Source organism: Sinocyclocheilus anshuiensis, unplaced genomic scaffold (assembly GCF_001515605.1).
Source record: "Sinocyclocheilus anshuiensis isolate Anshui unplaced genomic scaffold, SAMN03320099.WGS_v1.1 scaffold1018, whole genome shotgun sequence".
Classification (NCBI taxonomy): Eukaryota; Metazoa; Chordata; class Actinopteri; order Cypriniformes; family Cyprinidae; genus Sinocyclocheilus; species Sinocyclocheilus anshuiensis.
Window position 1 is genome coordinate 232754 of NW_015539893.1, and position 19867 is coordinate 252620.

Genomic DNA, 19867 nt, shown 5'->3' on the forward strand with positions numbered 1-19867 from the left:
TTCAACCACTGTGTGGTCAGTTTTGCTGTGTGCTTTGGGTCATTGTCATGTTGGAAGATAAACCTTCTTCCCATTGACAACTTTCTGGCAGAGGGCAGCAGATTTTTCTCAAGAGTGAGACAGTATTTTGCCCCATCCATTTTTCCTTCTATCCTGACAAGTGCTCCAGACCCTGCTGCAAAGAAACACCCCCATAACAGGATATTACCACCTCCATGCTTTCCTGTAGGAATGGTGTTATTTGGATGATGAGCTGTATTGGTTTTCCGCCAGACATATCGTTTGGTGTTGAGGCCAAATAATTCAATTTTAGACTCATCTGCCTCAGAATCTTCAAGGTGCGTTTTGAAAAAGCTCAGTCATGACTGCATGTTGCCTTTCTTGAGGAGTGGCTTTTTTCTTGCAATCCTCCCATATAAGCCACATTTGTGGAGAATTTGTGATATTGTTGTCACATGCACACAATGACCACTCTTTGTTAAATTCCCCTGCAGATGATGAGCTGTATTGGTTTTCCGCCAGACATATCGTTTGGTGTTGAGGCCAAATAATTCAATTTTAGACTCATCTGCCTCAGAATCTTCAAGGTGCGTTTTGAAAAAGCTCAGTCATGACTGCATGTTGCCTTTCTTGAGGAGTGGCTTTTTTCTTGCAATCCTCCCATATAAGCCACATTTGTGGAGAATTTGTGATATTGTTGTCACATGCACACAATGACCACTCTTTGTCATAAATTCCTGCAACTGCTTCAGAGTTGCTGTCGGCCTCTTTGTAGCCTCTCTGACCAGTTTCCTCCTGGCTCAAAGGGCCTGTTTACACCTGGTCATTTCATGCATTTTCGCTGATCAGATATCTATCTGATTTGTTAAAACATTTCCATTTATACTTGGCCACATAAATGTGTCATCGCAAAACGGATATAAATCCGATCTTCAATTCCCGCGCTATATTTAAATCGGATTATCAGCTCATTTGAAGATCAAAGACCGCAATAGGAGAGCGCGCGGCATCAGCACTGGAAAGATAAGTTTCTTACTACTTTTAATGAAGATGATTGTGTGTTGACGGTCTGCGTCTTACTTTGGCTACGTTCACACTGCAGGCAAATGTGGCCCAAATCTGATTTTTTTTGTTTGTTTTTTTTGCTCACGTGACTCAGATCTGTTTTTGTCATGACAGTGTGAACAAAACAAACCGCATGGAATCTGATCTTTTCAATTCTGATTTGTGCCGCTTCCATATGTGGTACTAAATCCGATCCATGTCAGATGTTTTGCAATGTGACCGCAGTGTGAATGGTCATGTCGGATTTCATGCGGCTTTTTCAGTCTAGATCGACATTCGTCATAATTCCGTGCTTACGGGAGACACTTCAAAGATTTTACATACCCAAAGTTATCAAGACAGTAGCGAAAGGTAATCAATGGAAGTGTGATGTGTCAGAACTCATGTGTATTACAGTGACAACTATACAAGTAAAACATGAGGGATCATATCATAAAAGTTTCAAAACTCTGCTTTCTTTTGTCACATCCTTGTCTTTATTTTTTCATATTGCCTGTGCATAATTTCTCTCCGTGTTTACTTCCGTATGACAGCATGCTGCGCAAGTGTTGCCAAATCCACATTTTCCCTGCGGAATTGGGCTACTGTTTCCTCTGTTACCGCGGGATGTCTTTCAACTTCATGGGTTGACGCGACCCCACTAATGCAATGTTTACTTTCCTGAACATGATTGGGCTAGTTTTGGACTAGTTTTGAGAAAGAATTGGGCGGATTTTGTTGTGAAAATCTGGAAACCCTGTTCATATCGTTCTTTTGCGCATACGGATCAGTTCAGAATCATGATCTGTTCACACTGGAAATCTGATATTGACCACGTTTAAAACAACAATGTGAACAGCTACACAAAAAAATCGGATCTGAGAAAAAAAATCGGAATTGAGCACTAAGGCTCACAGTGTGAACGTAGCCTTTTTGAGCGCATTTACACCCGGTCTTTTCACGATCGGATAGCTATCCGATCAGAAAAACGCATGATGTGACCAGGTGTAAACAGGCCCTTTCATCCAGTTTGGAGCGACGTCCTGATCCAGGGAGGGTCTGTGTTAAACCAAATACATTCCACTTCTTAATAATATACTTCTCTGTGCTTCTAGGAATCGATAAAGCCTTTTAATTTTTTTTTTATCCATCTCCTGACTTGTGCCTGTCCACAACTTTCTCCCGGAGATCTTTTGGCAGTGCCTTGCCACCCATAGTGGATTGTTTGCTTCAGTTGCACTACCAAGAACTGAAATGCTCCAAGAAAGCTCTTTTCATGCTGAGCTAATCAAAATGACCACAGCTGATCACAGTTGAAAGTCAAATAGCTTTGTGTGCCATTGAGAAGGTGATTAGCTACACCTGATTGAGTTTAAAAGTCACTTTTAGGAGGGGTGAAATCAGTGATTCTGTTTTTTTTTGTTTTTTTTTCTAAAATATTGGTGTTATATCTTTCACTTGGATGTTATAAGTTGCACTGAGTAAATACAGTTGGATAAAACAAAAGCTGTGAACGTCTTCATTTCAGGCTGCAAAGCAACAAAATGTGATTATTTTAAAGGGGGGTGATTCTTTTTTATACCCATTTTATATATATATATATATATATATATATATATATACATAAATACTGCTAGATAAAATAAATTTCTCATTACTGTAATGCACCCTGATCCTTAAGGACTTATTTCAAATTATTCTTATTGAAAATAATTGGAGATTGATGAGTTTCCAATAGCATGCATTTATGATGTTTTTGGTTTAGGTGGATGTCATACTTCAAGGCCAAACTTGTAGAAGCTGTAGTTGAGCAGGTATTTGATGCAGTGGAGGAGACCCTTGTCCAGTGTGTCACGGGTGGCCTGGGGAAAGATGACTGGAATTGGGGGAGGTGAGCACTGCTGTTGTCTGTAGTGATGAATCTGGTGCCGGTACACTGTTGCCTCAAACACAAGCAGCATCAAAACCAGCAGATGACCCTAATAGAACAGAACACAGAGCTAGTGTGCAATTTATTAAAACCTTGACCATATACAATGTAAAATGATGTGTCACATTAACAAAGACACGAAAATACCCATACCTCTTGTGAGCTTGTATAATATAAATCATCTCCAGGCTCACAGGGTTTATTTAGTATAGAATACTACAAAGTACACAAAATACTACTTTCTCAAACTGTAATGTAGTGACCTTGCATGTTAAGTTCATCAAGTGGTGTCCAGTTATTATCTTGAAAATCAAAATTTTTTCCCCCAATTTTTTGATGGAAAAAAGAAAAAAGAAAAGAAAATAATCAACTGTCAAAAATTAAGGTCAACTTTTGACCGATTAATTTCCTTGACTTTTTCTTTTCTTTTCTCAATAATTTAGAGATTGAGATTTCACTTACAAAATTGTGACATTTTAGACTTGAGCATAAAAATGGCAACAACAAAAAAATGCCATATGTAGAGATACTTCCAGGTCAAACATAGTAAATATTTTCGATTTTGTTCATGTGAAAGGTGAAACAGAATCTCACCTTTGTGTAACCGAGGACAGTAGCATCTTTCCTAACACCAAACCAGTTGGCTGGGTCCACAGGTGCTTTATACAGGGTGGAGGTCAGCACTTCATCCAGTTCTAGACTGGTCTCATTGACCATTGGCTACAATACAGAGAGAAAAGATGTAAACAATGTGGCCTAAACCAGTTATAGTATTTTTCTGTCCTCACTGAAAGTGAAATGTACCGACATAATATCTTGTTTGCTACATCATGCTGAATCTGTTTAGGACACTTCACAATTACGGAATGGAAAGAAACAAACTGGCGAGAAACACAAGGAACATTTCAAGTCTGCTTGACATCTTTTAGGCTGCAAGGCAAAATCCTGTCAGCAGAATAGACTAATTACTCTGAAGAGGAAAGTTTAGCCATTTATATGGCGATAAACCGTAGTGTATGTAAATCACCTGAGAAATACAATTCATTTTTTTTCTCCAAACATCCATAAAACGCAAGACTAAACACATCAACTTAATCCACGCTTGAGCGTATTTGTTTAATTAGTGCTAAGTTTATGAAACCAGCAGGGTGCTGAGAAGCAAGTATCCCACAAATCCTGAGCGAGACGGTGTTGATTTCAAAAGTCATAATATTATGCTGTTCTGAGTAGTCCCATATGTAGTCCCATATGGCAAAAAATAAATTAGTTCAGGTTTTGTTCAAATCATACAAGCAATAGTAATAGTGATGCTTACCTTAGAAAACACTTTACAACTAACAATGCATAAAGTGTGTTTGTAAGCATGCGTGTTTAGGTGTCCTGTCTCACCACGGTGCAGTTGTTGGAGTACTCCGCAGGGTTGACGACACTGAGCTGGTACAGCATCTTGCAGACGATGATGACACAAACCCAGATGGTGGAGAGACAGGAGGCCATTGCTCTGAAACGGCCATAAGGCATGGCAAAACTCCACAGCACCACCAGGACCAAGTTCATTGCAGATGGCTATGAATGAAGGGGGGAAAACAAGAAAGTAAATACAAGGCAAATGAAGTGTGAAACACTGACATATCACCTCATAACTAGATAGGCAGAAGAAGATGGCTGTTTCTCTGGTGTGCAGAGAAACTACATAAATAACTACAGGTTATGAAACTGACATAATGAAATGGCCTAAATGATGCAGTATGCAGACCTCCAATAGTGCCACCCAGACAACAAAAAAAGCCACAATTTTGACGATGTGCAGTTCCAATACTCTCCAAATGAAACTCTGGACATGGGTCAAAGTGTCAGAAAACTTCATTGACAGCACCATTAGTCTGTCCATCACCAGTCCCCACTTGCTGGGTATTGCCTCTGAAAACAAAGTAAGAACGGACACTAAAATTAGAGGTGTATGTTGAGGATCATATGGGTATTGGCCAATATTAAGTATAAAATTCCTTTCATTGAGCTACACCAGCACAGAAGCAGCATTTATTACTCTCACCATCAACCTCTGATGGATCATCACCCTGCTCTGTAATGAGATCTTCCTCCTCAAATCTTACTTCCTCTGTGGATCGAACCAAATCCGGATTCTCTATACCTCTCTTCCTGTGGGGGAAATCAACAACTGCACTGTCAGTGATAATCAAAAAAATTAAATAAAATAATTCAATAGAAAAGAAAAATCACAAGTCATATATCTTAAATATCTCAAATATTTCTCACGGGAAATCCCCTTCAAATATTTCTCATCATTAATCCCCTGGGAATGCATCAGATTTAAAAAATCACACATTTTTGTATCAAAATATACATTTATAATTTTTTTAATACATGTTCTAATAATAGGGCTGGGTAAAACTTTATTTTACAGTTTCCTTTTCACATTATGTGTACATTCACTATAGTATTATCAGTCTATTATGCATAATTACATGCAACTAACCCTAAACCAAACCCTGTGAATAATGGCTTAAACCTCACAATCAAAACTGACTTTGAAATACCAAGGTATTAATTTCTGAATTGTTTCTAGAGTCTTGCTCTGCTTTTTTTATTTTTAAGTGGAAAAAATGAGTACAAAGATGAACAATGCATCACTAATAATAATGATGCAACAAAAATAATGCAAAAATATTACACCAAATTATACATTTTAACATCTTAATTACACATCTGACATTTACTCGTTTAAACTATGCATCTAAATAAAAATGTATAGTACACTCAAAAATATTTCAGACTATTTTTAAGATTTACACATAGTAAATAGTAATATTGTAATTTAATACAGTTGTTTTTGGCTAAAATTACACAAGATATAATGGAAATTTAAAATGTTGTAATAAAATGTTTGAATGTATATAGTTTGTTGTTGCATTAAAAATAAATGCATTTACAGTGGTGTGAAAAAGTGTTGGCTCCCTTCCTGATTTCTTATTTTTTTGCATGTTTGTCACACTTTAATGTTTCAGATCATCAAACAAATTTATATAATCCCAAATACTGCAATAAAAATTGTAATATGTTTTGTTGTTGCGTAAAAAATAATAATTGATCATAACAGGTAATAATTAATCAGGCAATAATTGTACAGTCAAAAATTCACTTTGTGACATCTCTAAATAAGTACACGTAGTTCATTAATATTACTCAGTACTTAATTGTTTAATTACATTGTAACAAGTACACCTTAAAATAAAGTGTAATCTAGGGCTGCCAATCACTTAAAATATGTATTTTAATCATGAAAACTCTCGGAAGATTTTAGCATGGTGATGGATATGACAATGTTAATGTATTTGGTCTTGGCGGAATAGATCTGCTATCGGTGCTGTGAGTATTAAGAAATACTGCTGCTGCACAAATAGCATATAAAATAACCCGTAGCAGATCTATACAGGTGGAGCTGGGGAAGGTGGAGGGTTTCAGAGAAACTCTGAAAGCCCGCTGCAGGAATCTCTAGTGAATGCTAGCCAGCCATATAAATGGCAAGGCAGTAAGCTCATTGGCTGCATATGCAGCATGAACCAATCAGCTTGTGCCAAGTCGTTTAACTCTCTGAAAACATTCTCCAGATCTGTGATCTTCATGAAGGGCTTATGGAAGTAGTGAAGCTGTAGAATACAGGCCAACAGGAAGAAGCCTGGGATCAGGATACTGCTGAAGAGCTCAGATAGTTTAAACGTCTCCAGTCCCATGTCAGTCAACCTAAAGATGGAGAACCATATGCAATTATCACAAGTAATGTACCTAAAAATGAAAATTCCAACCACTTACTCGCCCATATAACATTCCAAACCCATAAGACTTTCCATAGAACATAAAAACAAGCTTTTTTTCCAGCTCTTCTGAATCTTAAAGGTCCCACACTCATTTACTTTAATTGTGTTGAAAAGAGCAGCAGGAACATTCAAATAAATGTCTCCTTTTGTGTTCCACAAATACATAAATGAACATGGGTTTGGAATGACATCAATGTCCTTCTTTTCATATATCCTCTGAAACACTTACAAATAGTAAACACTAAACCAGGGGACATACTGTTGTTCTGTGAATCCAGTGAAGTTTCCCCAATAGCCTGGAAAGTCCTCAAACTGAAAGGTGTAAATAGCAATGAGCACCACCATGGTGTAGGCCACCACCATCCACCAGAAGGCCTTTAGCAACCTCCTCCAGAGAGAATAGTACACCTAAGGACAGAGAGGTTTTTCACTCAATTTTATGACTAAATTTAGTGGAGAAAATTACATTTCATATGTGGGCTGGTAAAATTGTACCTGATACAGACACAGGCAGAGCAGAAATAGCAGCATGTAGATGATCTTGTAGGCTACAAGCTTTCCTGCAAAGCTGACCATGATGAACATGCCTCCACACACGTAGATCCAGTACTTAGCGTACAGACTCATCACCAGCCCACCAAACACCTTCAAAATCGACTCATTTCGACCTGTGCTCTCTGAAAGAGAAAGAGAAAAAAAAACACTCAAACTACACTATCTGGTGAAATGAGGAGAGAGAGAGAGAGAGAGAGAGAGAAAAGACTCTCAAACTTCACTATTTGTGGTGAAATGTGAAACCCAAAACCAAAATAAGAAGAGTTCAACCACTCAAATGCATGGTAGAAAAGCAAAAATGGTTATAGTTACTCAGATGACTTTGTATATAATGGCCTAATTTTATAGTACTTAAGTGTTTTTTTTTTTTTGTCATAACAGCTCAACTGTCTCAGTCTCCTTTTTTTTGCCCTTTTTTGGAAAAGAGCAGCATAAACTATCTACAAATTAATTAATAATTAAAAAATTATTGGAATATGTTTATTCCAATTTAAAAATTTTCTTTTTAGGAATGGCACAGTGAGGAAATTTTCACCTGGTATATATACTTATGACAAAACAGCAGGGCTTTGGACACTTTCGAATTCACGATCTTGGCATCACATTTTACAAGAAAAGATCATTTTTTGTTGCTCTTACATCTTTACACCTTTTACTTTCTAAGACTAAAACGAATGCTTGAAAGATGGATTCATTATTATTCTCAATAAAAAACACAACTACAATAAAACAGTACAATGACAAACTATCTTATATAATGTTTATTAACAAAAACGAAAAAGATGAGGCACGGCTTTTACCACATGCTGTACTGTATTACATTATCGACTAGGAAATTACAGAAAGTTTTGCAAACACTGTGGAATCAAATAAATAAAAAATCCTCTGACAATGTAGTGTAACATCAGGTAAACAGCAAAAGTCAACAGGCTTTTCAAAATTAAAACAGAATATGAAAACTCAATTGGCTGTCGGTGACAGTGCATGTTTTTGCCAAGAAAACCAACATGTTCACCTTCTCTGGTTTAAGAAGCGGCCTTTTACTTTACTTTTGCATTTCACTTGAAAACCAAATCCTCTGCCATCATTACCGCAGTATTCGAGCTGCGCGTGATAATAATCCAGCATTTACTTTCTTCATGCGATAAGCGAAACCTGACTTCTGCGGCACATGCTGTATGGAGCAGAGCAGACGCTTTCAATTTACAACTGTAGCGTCCACTGTCCAACTGAACTAAACTGTTTTTAATTTTATAAAAAAGCAAAACGACAGTGGGGGCAGTACCACGGTGGGCAAGTAATATATTCGGTGTACAGCAGAACACCAGGTAATTCCGGTAACATAGACTACTGCAGCAAGCCTAGTTCTTTTCTCTTTTAATACACTGTAGAGTGTGAGAAAGAAATGAGAAGAATAGATGAAGTGGAGCAGACAGGGAATTACGAATGCTTTGATGATGACTAATAGACAGTGATTAATGGTTTAATTTCCTGAACTTCCTGAATGAATCAGAAATAAATATTTTTTTCTTATACATCATGGCTTTGTAGTTAGTACTCTTGTTCCAGACAAATGGCAGGGTGTTCATGTGGTAGATTTGAGTTTGAGTCTGGTCCTTGTTGTGTTTTGACCCCAGCCCCACCATCACTTCCTGTACTCTCTGTATTTGATCTATCAACAAAACGGCACAAAAGCAAATGCAATTGTCTCTTTAGATTGTATTGCTCTCGCTCACCTCCAGTGGTGACCTCCTGCAATGGTGCAGTCACTCTCTTCTTCCTGCTGAACATGTCCTTTACCGACTGTCTCAGCAAAAGCCAAAATGTCAACGTGAAAAGCAGCTGAGAGCAAAGAGAAAAGAGTGAAGGAATATTTACACTTTCCTCAGTGTATTATGAAACATCATGAGAATTATGACTGATCATGTAGTTTACGTGTAGTTGGATTGTGTAAAGATGTAGCAAGTTTTCCTAGCTACATTTCTCACAGTCTTCAAGGTTTATTGCAGCCATCTGTATCTCAATACATGAAGCCATTTAGAATTTGAATTTTATACAGAAACATTGTGCAGTCTTAACTGGAAGCAGTGCTTCCCAACTCTGTCCCTGCAGGCACACCAACAAAACACATTCTACCTTTTCTGACCTATCCATTTCAGGTCTTGGAGTCGCCACTAAGAAGCTAATGAGTTGAATTAGGTGTGTTTGAGTAGGACGATTTTGAAAATGTGTACTGTTGGTGTGCCTTCAGGAACAGGGCTGGGAAACACTGTCTTAAAGGAACATTCTAGGTTCAATACAATTCAAGTCAAGCTTGACAGCATTTGTGGTGTAATGTTGACTATCCACAAAAAAACTATTTCAACTTCTCCCTTGTTTTCTTAAATTCAATGAAAATAAAAAAAAGTGTGAGGCACTTACAATGGAAATGAATGGGGCCAATTTTTGGAGGATTTAAAATGCAGAAATGTGAAGTTTATGATTTTATAAATTCACAACAATTCATCTGTTAACAGTTTGAGATATAAAGTTGTTTTCATCAGTTTTTACAGTCATTTTATGAAAACAGTATTGCATGAAAACAGCATTGCAAAATTGTATGCAACTTTACACAGAAAAGATTGAGCGATTTTTAAAACTATATCATGTTTTAAAACATGTTAAAGGGGAGGTCTAATGCTATTTCATGCATTATGACTTAAAGTCACTGTTAAAGAGTTGGATTCTCATCATAAACGTTGCCAAAGTTTCAAAAAACAAGTTGGACATACAGTATGACAGAGTATTTTGGTGCCAAATACACTCCTTCAGGTTTGTATAAGTTTCGGAAGGTTTTTTTTTTTTTTTTTGAGTATGACCCTTCATGACATCGCAAAGGGCGGAATTCCTTGTATGGGCACTTCTCCCAGAAGAGTGTGCGCACATCAACCAGAGCAAGAGCAGCCCATCAACGAATTATGCAAGTGTGTTTGTTTGTTCCCGGCATTTCGATGACTAATGTTTTATAAACAAATTAAATCAAATTTAAGTCAATAAAGTTTTTGTTCCTGTTTTATGTATGTCGATCTCACAGCCATTACACAATCGTGTTTGATCGTTACACAAAAGCTTTGTGACTCTTTAGCTCCGCCCACGGCACGCCTCCAGGAGCTCGACTGTTTTCTGAGAGAAGCGTAAAGCTGTATCTGTCTTTTATAAATCTGATGAAACTAAAGACTCTTCGGAGATATGAAGGATGCAATACTACTCTATAAGTACTCAAGATTAACATGAGATTGGCATAAACTGTGTGTGTTATATCCCCTTTAAACGCATATTGTTTATTTGTCTTGTGGCTATACTACTGAACCAGTGAGAATTTTATAGAATTTTCCTTATTGGGCCCATTCACTTCCACTGTAAGTGTTTCACTGTACCTCTTCTTTAAAAATCATGATTAATAAACAGTGATTACTGATTTAATTTCCTGAACCTGAAGTGAATATTACGTTCTTAAATGTCATGGCTTTATGGTTGGCACATATGCCAGAGCCTTAATGTGGTAGATGTGAGATTGAGTCTAGTCTGTCTTCAATTTCTCTGTAATTTCACAGTCATTTTAGAGTTTTAGCTACAATACTGCTATGGACATGATGCTGCAAAATTGTATACAGCTTGTATGGTTTATGTCTTGTGGCTATACTATTGAACCAGCGAGAACTTTATTGTTAACGTATAGGCCCCATTCACTTCCACTGTAAGTTCCTCACTGTAATCCTTTTTTTTCCCTTTTTATTAAAAGAAAAGGAAGGTCAAGTAAAAATGAATTTTCATGGTAATTAACATTGTTAATTTACACTGTAAATGTTTGATTGAGCTAACATCTATTGAACCCAGAAAGTTTTCTATTTAAATATCAACTTATTATTATTCAATATCAACTTGTATTACATGATAATGGCAGTCATTCAAAAAAAAAATACATTTGCCAGAGCTTCACGGTCCTCACCGTGGCTCCCAAGCGCAAACAGGGGTACTGTGCTCGGTCCAAACCCAGCTGGTGCAGGCTCATGGTGCCAATGTGCTGGGGCAGTTCCGTTTCTAGGTCCAGGGCCCACACATACTGCAGGCAGCAAAGTGCCAAGCCATACAGCAGGATGAAGGGAGAGCAAAGAGTGGCAAAGTGTTGACGTGCCCGCAGCATCCAGATCACACATGACCACAGCAGCAGCACAAACGTCAGCCAACTATGGTATGTTATACTCCACACCTGCAGGGGGACAAGAATACAAATACACATTCATCACACACATCAAAAACATATTCTGGAAGATTGTTTTGATATAGAAAGGAATGGAAATGAATATAATGGAAATGGGAGGAACTGCACATGGGGCGCTGGCTGCCCAGTGTCTATTTGGTCAGGTAAAATGAGTCCAAATAATAATGCTACTATAGCGTGCTGCAGGAATGACATATTTTGTAGACCAAAACCCAGAAATTATTAAGTATTTCATCACTTCAAGTTCCATCGTTCTGAAGTCACTGCTTTTACTCACACTCTTGCAAACTATTCTAACTCAAACTTTCAGGGAAAATGCTATTGTTTTTTTTTTTTTATGAAGACTGAAAGAGTTGTCAGAAGCTCAGTGATGGTGGCATTGAAGTAATGTGACCGTGCCGTGGTAAAGTTTGTTTATACTGTAGCCTACGTTTAGCTTTTTACTTCTGGCAATTCTTCAAAACCTTCAAAATTCATTTAAGTTGTGTTCATTTTTAAATATGATCATGCTGAACAAAACTTGCAGTCATACACTTTTGTTGGTCACAAAGCTTATTTTCTGCAGTAATCCAAAAGCCAATTTGGTTTTTGTCAATAGAACTAGGGTGATATTAACTTCCGGGTTGGCCTACAAAAATATGATATAATTGCTGCACTTTTTTGTAACTCTTCATTTTTTTACTTTTTAATTCCTCTTTGTCATTATTCAGGTGTAAGTTATTGTTCAGACAATGAATCAGCACAAAACTTAACATCTATAGATAGTAGACAGAAGAGAATATTTGTTTTACCATCATAGCTATGAGGGCACAAATGTAACTTTGTTGCAAGATCATTCGTCCCACCAGGTGAAGAGGATTATCAGCTGCAGCCTCTCCACTGGGCCCTGCACAAACAAACATCACAAGCTCAGAAACATACATATAGACTTCAAGGTGAACTGGTATCTTCTGTAAGTGTAAATGCACAATGTACATTGCCCTACCTATGTCATGTTGACTTGAACCGTTGGTCACAGGTTCTTTAGAGATTTGTGATTCAGACAGCGGTGACTCTCCCGTGGTGAGAAGCGTTTGCTAAACCAGACAAACCAAAAAAACACAATGGTTTCACACAAGGGTTGACACTTATTTTGATAAGTAATGAATCAGATTTTTATTCCTTTATTAATTAATCAAATATTCATTCCACATCATTATGTGTTATCAGGTAAAAGGTGGTGAGAATGTTCAGCAGGACCACATATTCCCTGCTTTTAAAGGGATAGTTCACTCAAGGCACAGTTCCAAAACTTGTATGACTTTCTTCTATAGAACATAATAGAAGATATTTTGAATAATGCTGGTAAACAAACAGGTTTGGTCCCCATTGTTTTCCAAATATATGGAAAGAAATCCATTGCATGGAACCAAAACTCAAAATATTCTTCAAAATATCTTCTATTATGTTACACAGAAGTTAGAAATTATGACAGAATTTTCATTTTAACATATTAACACTCACACATAGTATTGACTGAGCAATTAAGTAATGTACTGTATGTGTATGGAATTAAAGTCACTGCGCATTGTTCGCGGTAAAAATGAACATGGATTGACACGAAAATGTAGTAATTACACCATAAATGCATATAACTAAAGTCTACTGTGTATCACAGTCAACAGAAGGCTTTTTGGCTAGGTTTAAAGCAAGGAAAAATTCACTTTTATATAAACAAGACAACATAATAGATGGCACTCGTGGAGGTAGAAAAACAAAGTTCTTTATGACCCGCGGGATTGCTTGTAATAAAGATTTAAATGCAAAAGAAAAGGCACGAGAGGCGACTGTTTCTGTCAGTGGTTTTAATTTAAAATGTTTGTGATAGCCTACTACCTTTAAACAAAAGGAAAGTAGAGTATAGGCTACATTATACTTGCTTGAGCAACTTAATATACAAATCTATAAGTAAACGCGTTGAATAATACATTGTTTATATTTATTGCGTTTAAACGTGCTACGTCTATGAAATTACTGTACTGTGTAAAAAGAGACTTACAATGCTGAAAAAGCATTTTCAGTAACAATGTTTGGATTTGAAATCAATATAATAGATAAATGTTGTGTTTATGGTAAGCAGCTGTGGATCAGTAGCAGACTGCAAACGTGTCCTGTGTGAAAGCACAATGAATCCGTGCTGCTTCTGCACCACAGACGTAACGCACATGGACTGCATACGCACTGCAGACGGAGTATGTGTGAAACAGGCATGAGCGTCACAGCAGATGAGCAAAACATACACTATAATTTTACAAATATTACTGTTGTTGTGTCAGAGAATGTAGTTTTTAGGCGAGAATGTAGTTGTTTAATTGCTTGTAATAAAGATTTAAATGCAAAAGAAAAGGCACAAGAGGCGACTGTTTCTGTCTGGTTTTAATTTAAAATGTTTGTGATAGCCTACTACCTTTAAACATAAGAAAAGTAGGCTATAGGCTGTGTTTAAACATTTTGCCACATGCTTGGGCAACTTAATATATAAATCTAGAAGTAAAATGCATTGAATAATATGTTGTTTATATTTATTGCATTTAAACTTAAATATGTCTATGAAAGATTGTACTACTGTACTGTGCAAAAAGAGTGTCACAATGCTGAAAAAGCATTAACAACGTTTGGATTTGAAATTAAAATCATGGAAAATGTTGTATTTGTGGTATACAGCCGTGGATCAGTAGCGGACTGCAAACACATCCTATGTGAAAGCACAATGAGTCCATGCTGCTTCTGCACCACTTCTGCATTCTGATTACTAAAAGTTGTCATAGACATGGGCATACAAGCTGTTTTGGGATTTTATTATTTTTATCATCATCATCTTTTTTTTTTGTACTCAGCACTGCAGTTTAACACACTGTACTCCCATTTGATTTGGAATAAAGATGTGAGTAAATTTGCTTGGTTTTAATAAAAAATTTGGGGCTTGTCCAGGATATGTTTTTTTATGTTGGATTGTCTTAGTTCAAGTCGGTCAGTTTTGTGTTGTAGGTAGAGTAGGTAGGAAATCATAGGCAAAGTTTGTAAAGAATCTTTGTTTCAGCATGTGAACAAAAATGAAATACTTATGTTGGTAAAATTATGTAGTTGAGACTAAACTAATATATCTGTAGGTGAATGTAACCATAGTGATTTAATCCTTACCTTAGTGTCATCTTCATTACTATGTCTCCTTGCCTCCCATGGCCTGAGCTCCACTTCCTCTCCAGCCTCACCCTGTACTGCTTCAACTGCTCCACCCTCATCGGTCTCCACAAACACAAAGACATTACATCAGTTAATATATGAAATGATAATGATAATATATCACCAACTAACCCAAACTCCATTATTGCACACAAACAATTAGTCAAATGTTACTCAGTGGCTTACAAGGGTACAAATGTAATGTGTCTGGGTTTTACTGTACATGACATCCAGTACAAGGAGCTTTAAAAGGATAGTTCAGCCAAAAAAAGTCATTAAATTCAGTGAATAGCTTTAGACACATTGGAATATGATGCCCTTTTTAAGCTTGACATCCACTGTTTGGAAAACAGCATGAACTTTCTGCTCATTCACACACACAGGATGTGAGCAACTTAAGGTAAAGATGACAGAATTGTCATTTTTGGGCGAATAATCCCTTTAATTGAACAAGCGAATGTGTGAAAGCACCTGGTCCGTGTGGCCATGACTGTAACTGTTGATTTTCAGCACAATAGTCACAGAGATGTACAAGAGGAGAAGAATGCCAGGATTGACGTACACTGGCCAGTCATGCTCCATGTTGAAGGTGATGTCAAAAGAAGAACAGTTTCCAGGCTTTATTATATCCTTCAGACCAAATAGTCTAAAGCAAAAAAAAAAAAAAAAGAGAAATTAAAACTTCAGATATTCAGTTTTCTGAAGAAAATGTGAGGGGTGCATGCAACCTTTAAGTTTTTGTGATACTCTGGTCGCTACATATATGACCCAATTCCCTTTCAAGGAAAGTTAGTTCACTCGGTGGACGTATTCACAACGCCTCCGGGCAGTTATTTCAGGCATGCAAAACCTATTTTTAAACCTATATTTCAAATTAGCAAGAAAATATAACATGAACTTTGCATAAATTTTGTCTCTTATAGTGTTAAAAAAGCATATATAGGTTGGTCCACCACCAATTGGTTACTGGTTCATTTATTTAGATGGCAGGACTTAATAAGACATATTGCATGTTGCGCTTTCTCTCATTCTGAGTAATATGTGTGAACCATCTTCGTTTATCCACTATGGGTCAAAAGCTTTGAATTGTGATTTTTTAAAATGTTTTTTAAAGTCGTATGCTAAGCAAAGCTGCATTTATTTGATCAAAAATACAGTAAAAACTGTAATATTGTGGCATATGATTACAATTTAAATTAACTGTTTTCTATTTCATCTATTTAAAAAAAAATCTATTTTCAAATATAATTTATTCCTGTAATGGTAAAGCTGATTTTCAGCATCATTACTCCAGTCTTCAGTGTCACATGATCCTTCAGAAATCATTCTAATATGCTGATTTGGTGCTCAAGAAACATTTATTATTATTATCCATGTTGAAATCCGTTGAAAACCATGATGCACTGCAATTCAAAAGTTTGGGGTAAGAATAAAAAAAAAAAAAACAGTATACATTTATTCAGCAAGGATGCATTAAATTGATTAAAAGTGACATCAAATACTTTTATAATGTTACACATTTTTTTCTATTTCAATAATTAAGCAGCAAAAACTGCTTTCAACACTGATAATAATTAGAACCATTATTAATAATTGAACACCAATAATAACTGATAATAGCCAAGCATCAAATCAGCATATTAAAATGATTTCTGAAGGATCACGTGACACTGAAGACTGGAATAATGGCTGCTGAAAATGTGCCATCACAGCAATAAACTACATTTTAATATACATTAAAATAGAAAACAGTTCTTTTAAATTGTTATAATATTTCACAATACTAATATTTTTACCGTTCTTTTGATCAAATAAATGCAGCCTAAGGCAGGGCATACACGGTGCAATTTCAGCAACGTTTTTGTTAAATACCAACTTTCACTGTACGAGTAAATTGCATGCTCAAGATCACTATACAAGTAAATTGCAGGCTCAAAATCAGACGAAAATTGCATAGTCTATACCCGGCCTTAGTGAGCAAAAGGGACTGTATTTCCAAAACGTCAAAAAAATCTTCATTAGTCCAAAAGTTTGACAGGTAGTGTAATCTTTCAGTGTAAGTCTTAGGAATTTTTCACCAGGTATATCTTCCACTAAATGAAATACCAAAAGCATATTATGACACAAGCTATCATTTATGTTGCAGCACACGCAATGTGGGGTGAGTTAGGCTTAGGTTTGTTCAAATTTAAGTATGTTGCCTTAGCAAACACCACTAATACTCTTAATCTGACAGCAGTGTGCATGAGACATTTTGTATGTGACATGTTTAGGACAATGATGTATAGCAGAATTTTGTTTTATCTCACTGTGACAGTTATCTGCAACAGCACAGAGGTCAGCAGAGATTTATGTGTCATGAACAATGCACAGAGCTGGCAACCTCACCAAGCCAGGTTTTATGTCCAGTAAGTGTGGGTGTCACTCTCCAGAAACATATCTAAGGCTTAAGTCTCAGTGTTGCTTTTCAGTGGGTTATGCAAGGCTGGCAGGATACACCACCTTCACCTCGCCAGGCTGAGGCTCTATATTAGACCAGCAATGACTCTCACATTTACATCACACTCTGCCTTAACACAACCCTCATGTAATGAACATACGATGGGGAAGAAGCTTGAAATCCTGTTTTGAATGCAAGTAATTATACTTTTATATGAACAGTAACTTTAAAAGTTTACTGAGAAATAAAGATAAACATTAACTGAAATAAAACAATTCAAAACATTAATAAACTATAATAACTATAACAGTAGCTCAGTGATACTAAAATAAAACTGGACAGAAATCTGTAGCAATATACACTACCAATCAAAGGGTAGTGGCCAGTACATTTTTTTTTCTTTAAAAGAAATTCATACAATTATTCAGCAAGGATATGTTAAATTGATAAAAAGGGATAATAAAGACTTACATTGCTACAAATATACGAATAAATGATGTTTTTTCATCAAAGAAACCTGAAAAAAAATATTAAGCAGCACAACTGTTTCCAAATCAGCATATTAGAATGATTTCTGAAGGATTACGTGACAGTGAAGACTGTAGTAATGGCTGATGAAAATTGAGCTGTCACCACCGGAATAAATAATTTTTTAATGTATGCATTGTAATAATATTCCACAAAATTACTGTGTTTACTGTATTTTTTGATCAAATAAATGCAGCCTCGATAAGCATAAGAGAAAAAAAAATCTACTAAACCTTTGGAATGGTAGTATACATTTCAGACATTTGAGCTATTCATTAAAACCCACAGGCTAACTGATAGAAATCATTCAATTTGAATATTCTTTGTATGTCTTATTCAGCAGAGCGCCTGGCGTTTTCAGCTGGCTAAAAACACTTTGGTGGACACACAGTCTTAATAACACACTGGCTGATGCATCATCATTCTGTACAAGCTAAAATTATATCTAAATAAAAACAATTTAAATGTAAATATTCTTAAGAGGGGCATCATCTCTCATCTTACCCTATTGTCTGAAGGCGGTCGCACCGTGCCGCGCCGCGTCTAGAACAATTCGTAAAACAAGTACAACACTACGTAGCTGGGCGCCACGGACAGATGCCAAACGGCGCCGCCGGTGTGCGTACACTCATAGAAAACAATATGTTCGAATTTTAAAGACGTGCTGCGATGCTATGCGGCGCTGCGCTTCTCGTCCGGTGTGCGACCGCTTGAAGCACATTAGAGAACAATGTAAACATGATATTATATAAATGCTCGCATTTTAGAGTACCAAGGTTCAAATCAAAGTACCAAGGTATTAAAATGTAATGCCATCATTGCACCATAATACCGCCACAGTACTTTCTTGGTGGTACTACCAATAATGGTCACTGTGATTTTGCCAAGTAGAACATTTTCCTGGATCAACATTCTTTTGTTGGTCCTGGCACAAGATTCCTGTCAAGAAGTCCCAACCTCAACCCTAACCATTAATTCGATGGTTCCAAACCCAGCCTTAAGCTTAATCCTAACTCAAACTGTATTGTTTGATAGCAGTGTTGTCCCAGAACCAACAAAAGATGTTGATCCAAGAAATGGTGTCGATGTTGTCCTACTTCGAAAAATCACATTAACCAGCCTCATTGGTTTACAGGAATGTTGTTCGAGGACAAATAAGGATGTTGAACTAGGTACACATACTACTTCAACAAATCAGAGTAATCTTCCAAATAACAGGACAGTAAAAATGATGCCACAAAGTCACAGACACACTGAATGTACAGTACAGCGAATGTAAAGAGAATTGAGAGCAATGAACAACAATACCTGGCCCACAGGCCCGCTGGGGAGAACATGTCTTGCGCAAATGAGCTTTGATACAGGTAAAGACACACCAGGTGCCCCCATGTGAAGAAGGCCACCATCACGCACAATGCATTAAATCCCAGATGGCTGATGGGAAAGTGGCAAGCCCACCATGTGCACACTCCAATAAAGAGAAGGAAGTAGAAGGCAGAGAATGCAGAGGGTAAAGTGATCCCTGGAAAGAGAAAGACATGAGTTCAAAGTCAAATCACATCCACATTGAGATTAGACACAAAACATTCTCTACACAAGTCCTTCTATCTTCAAAAGCATGATATCACCTAACATTGTGCTCTGAAATGCAACAGAACCTTATTCAGAATATAAAACTAGTTATTTTGCTACAAGAGACGCATTAGCACAGTTTTATCAGTGGTGGACAGTAACAAAGTAGTTTTACTTCGTTACTGTACTTAAGTACATTTTTCAAGTATCTGTACTTTACTGGAGTAGTTTTATTTACTGTGGGAGCCTTGACCTTACATTCAACACTATGCAAGAGAACGTGATATATTAGCCAAAAAGTATGCAAACTTAAAAAACTCGAGATACATATAATTTCTAAATCACGCATACTATTTAGAATAGATTGTACACAAAACCTGCCTTACAGAGTCTTGTTCTCACACCTGTTTTTAACAAATTGACAAAATTTGTACTAGGGCTGTAGCTATCGATTATTTTAGTAATCGAGTATTCTGCAG

At 36.7% G+C, this 19867-nt stretch overlaps 1 protein-coding gene across 1 annotated transcript in view; it reads right to left on the reverse strand.

The window, feature by feature from the left end:
* The window catches only part of LOC107685863 (piezo-type mechanosensitive ion channel component 1-like), a 153988-nt gene that overhangs the window by 38276 nt on the left and 95845 nt on the right, over nt 1-19867 (reverse strand). The window contains exons 7-21 of the mRNA XM_016482599.1: nt 19125-19338; nt 15320-15494; nt 14807-14911; nt 12612-12702; nt 12418-12512; nt 11354-11614; nt 9102-9207; nt 7306-7487; nt 7070-7218; nt 6584-6736; nt 5028-5134; nt 4731-4894; nt 4364-4540; nt 3569-3694; nt 2823-3023 (exon numbers count right to left, since the gene is read on the reverse strand). Coding sequence (XP_016338085.1) covers nt 2823-3023; nt 3569-3694; nt 4364-4540; nt 4731-4894; nt 5028-5134; nt 6584-6736; nt 7070-7218; nt 7306-7487; nt 9102-9207; nt 11354-11614; nt 12418-12512; nt 12612-12702; nt 14807-14911; nt 15320-15494; nt 19125-19338 — 2306 coding nt within the window. The remainder of the gene's footprint in view (nt 1-2822; nt 3024-3568; nt 3695-4363; nt 4541-4730; nt 4895-5027; nt 5135-6583; nt 6737-7069; nt 7219-7305; nt 7488-9101; nt 9208-11353; nt 11615-12417; nt 12513-12611; nt 12703-14806; nt 14912-15319; nt 15495-19124; nt 19339-19867) is intronic.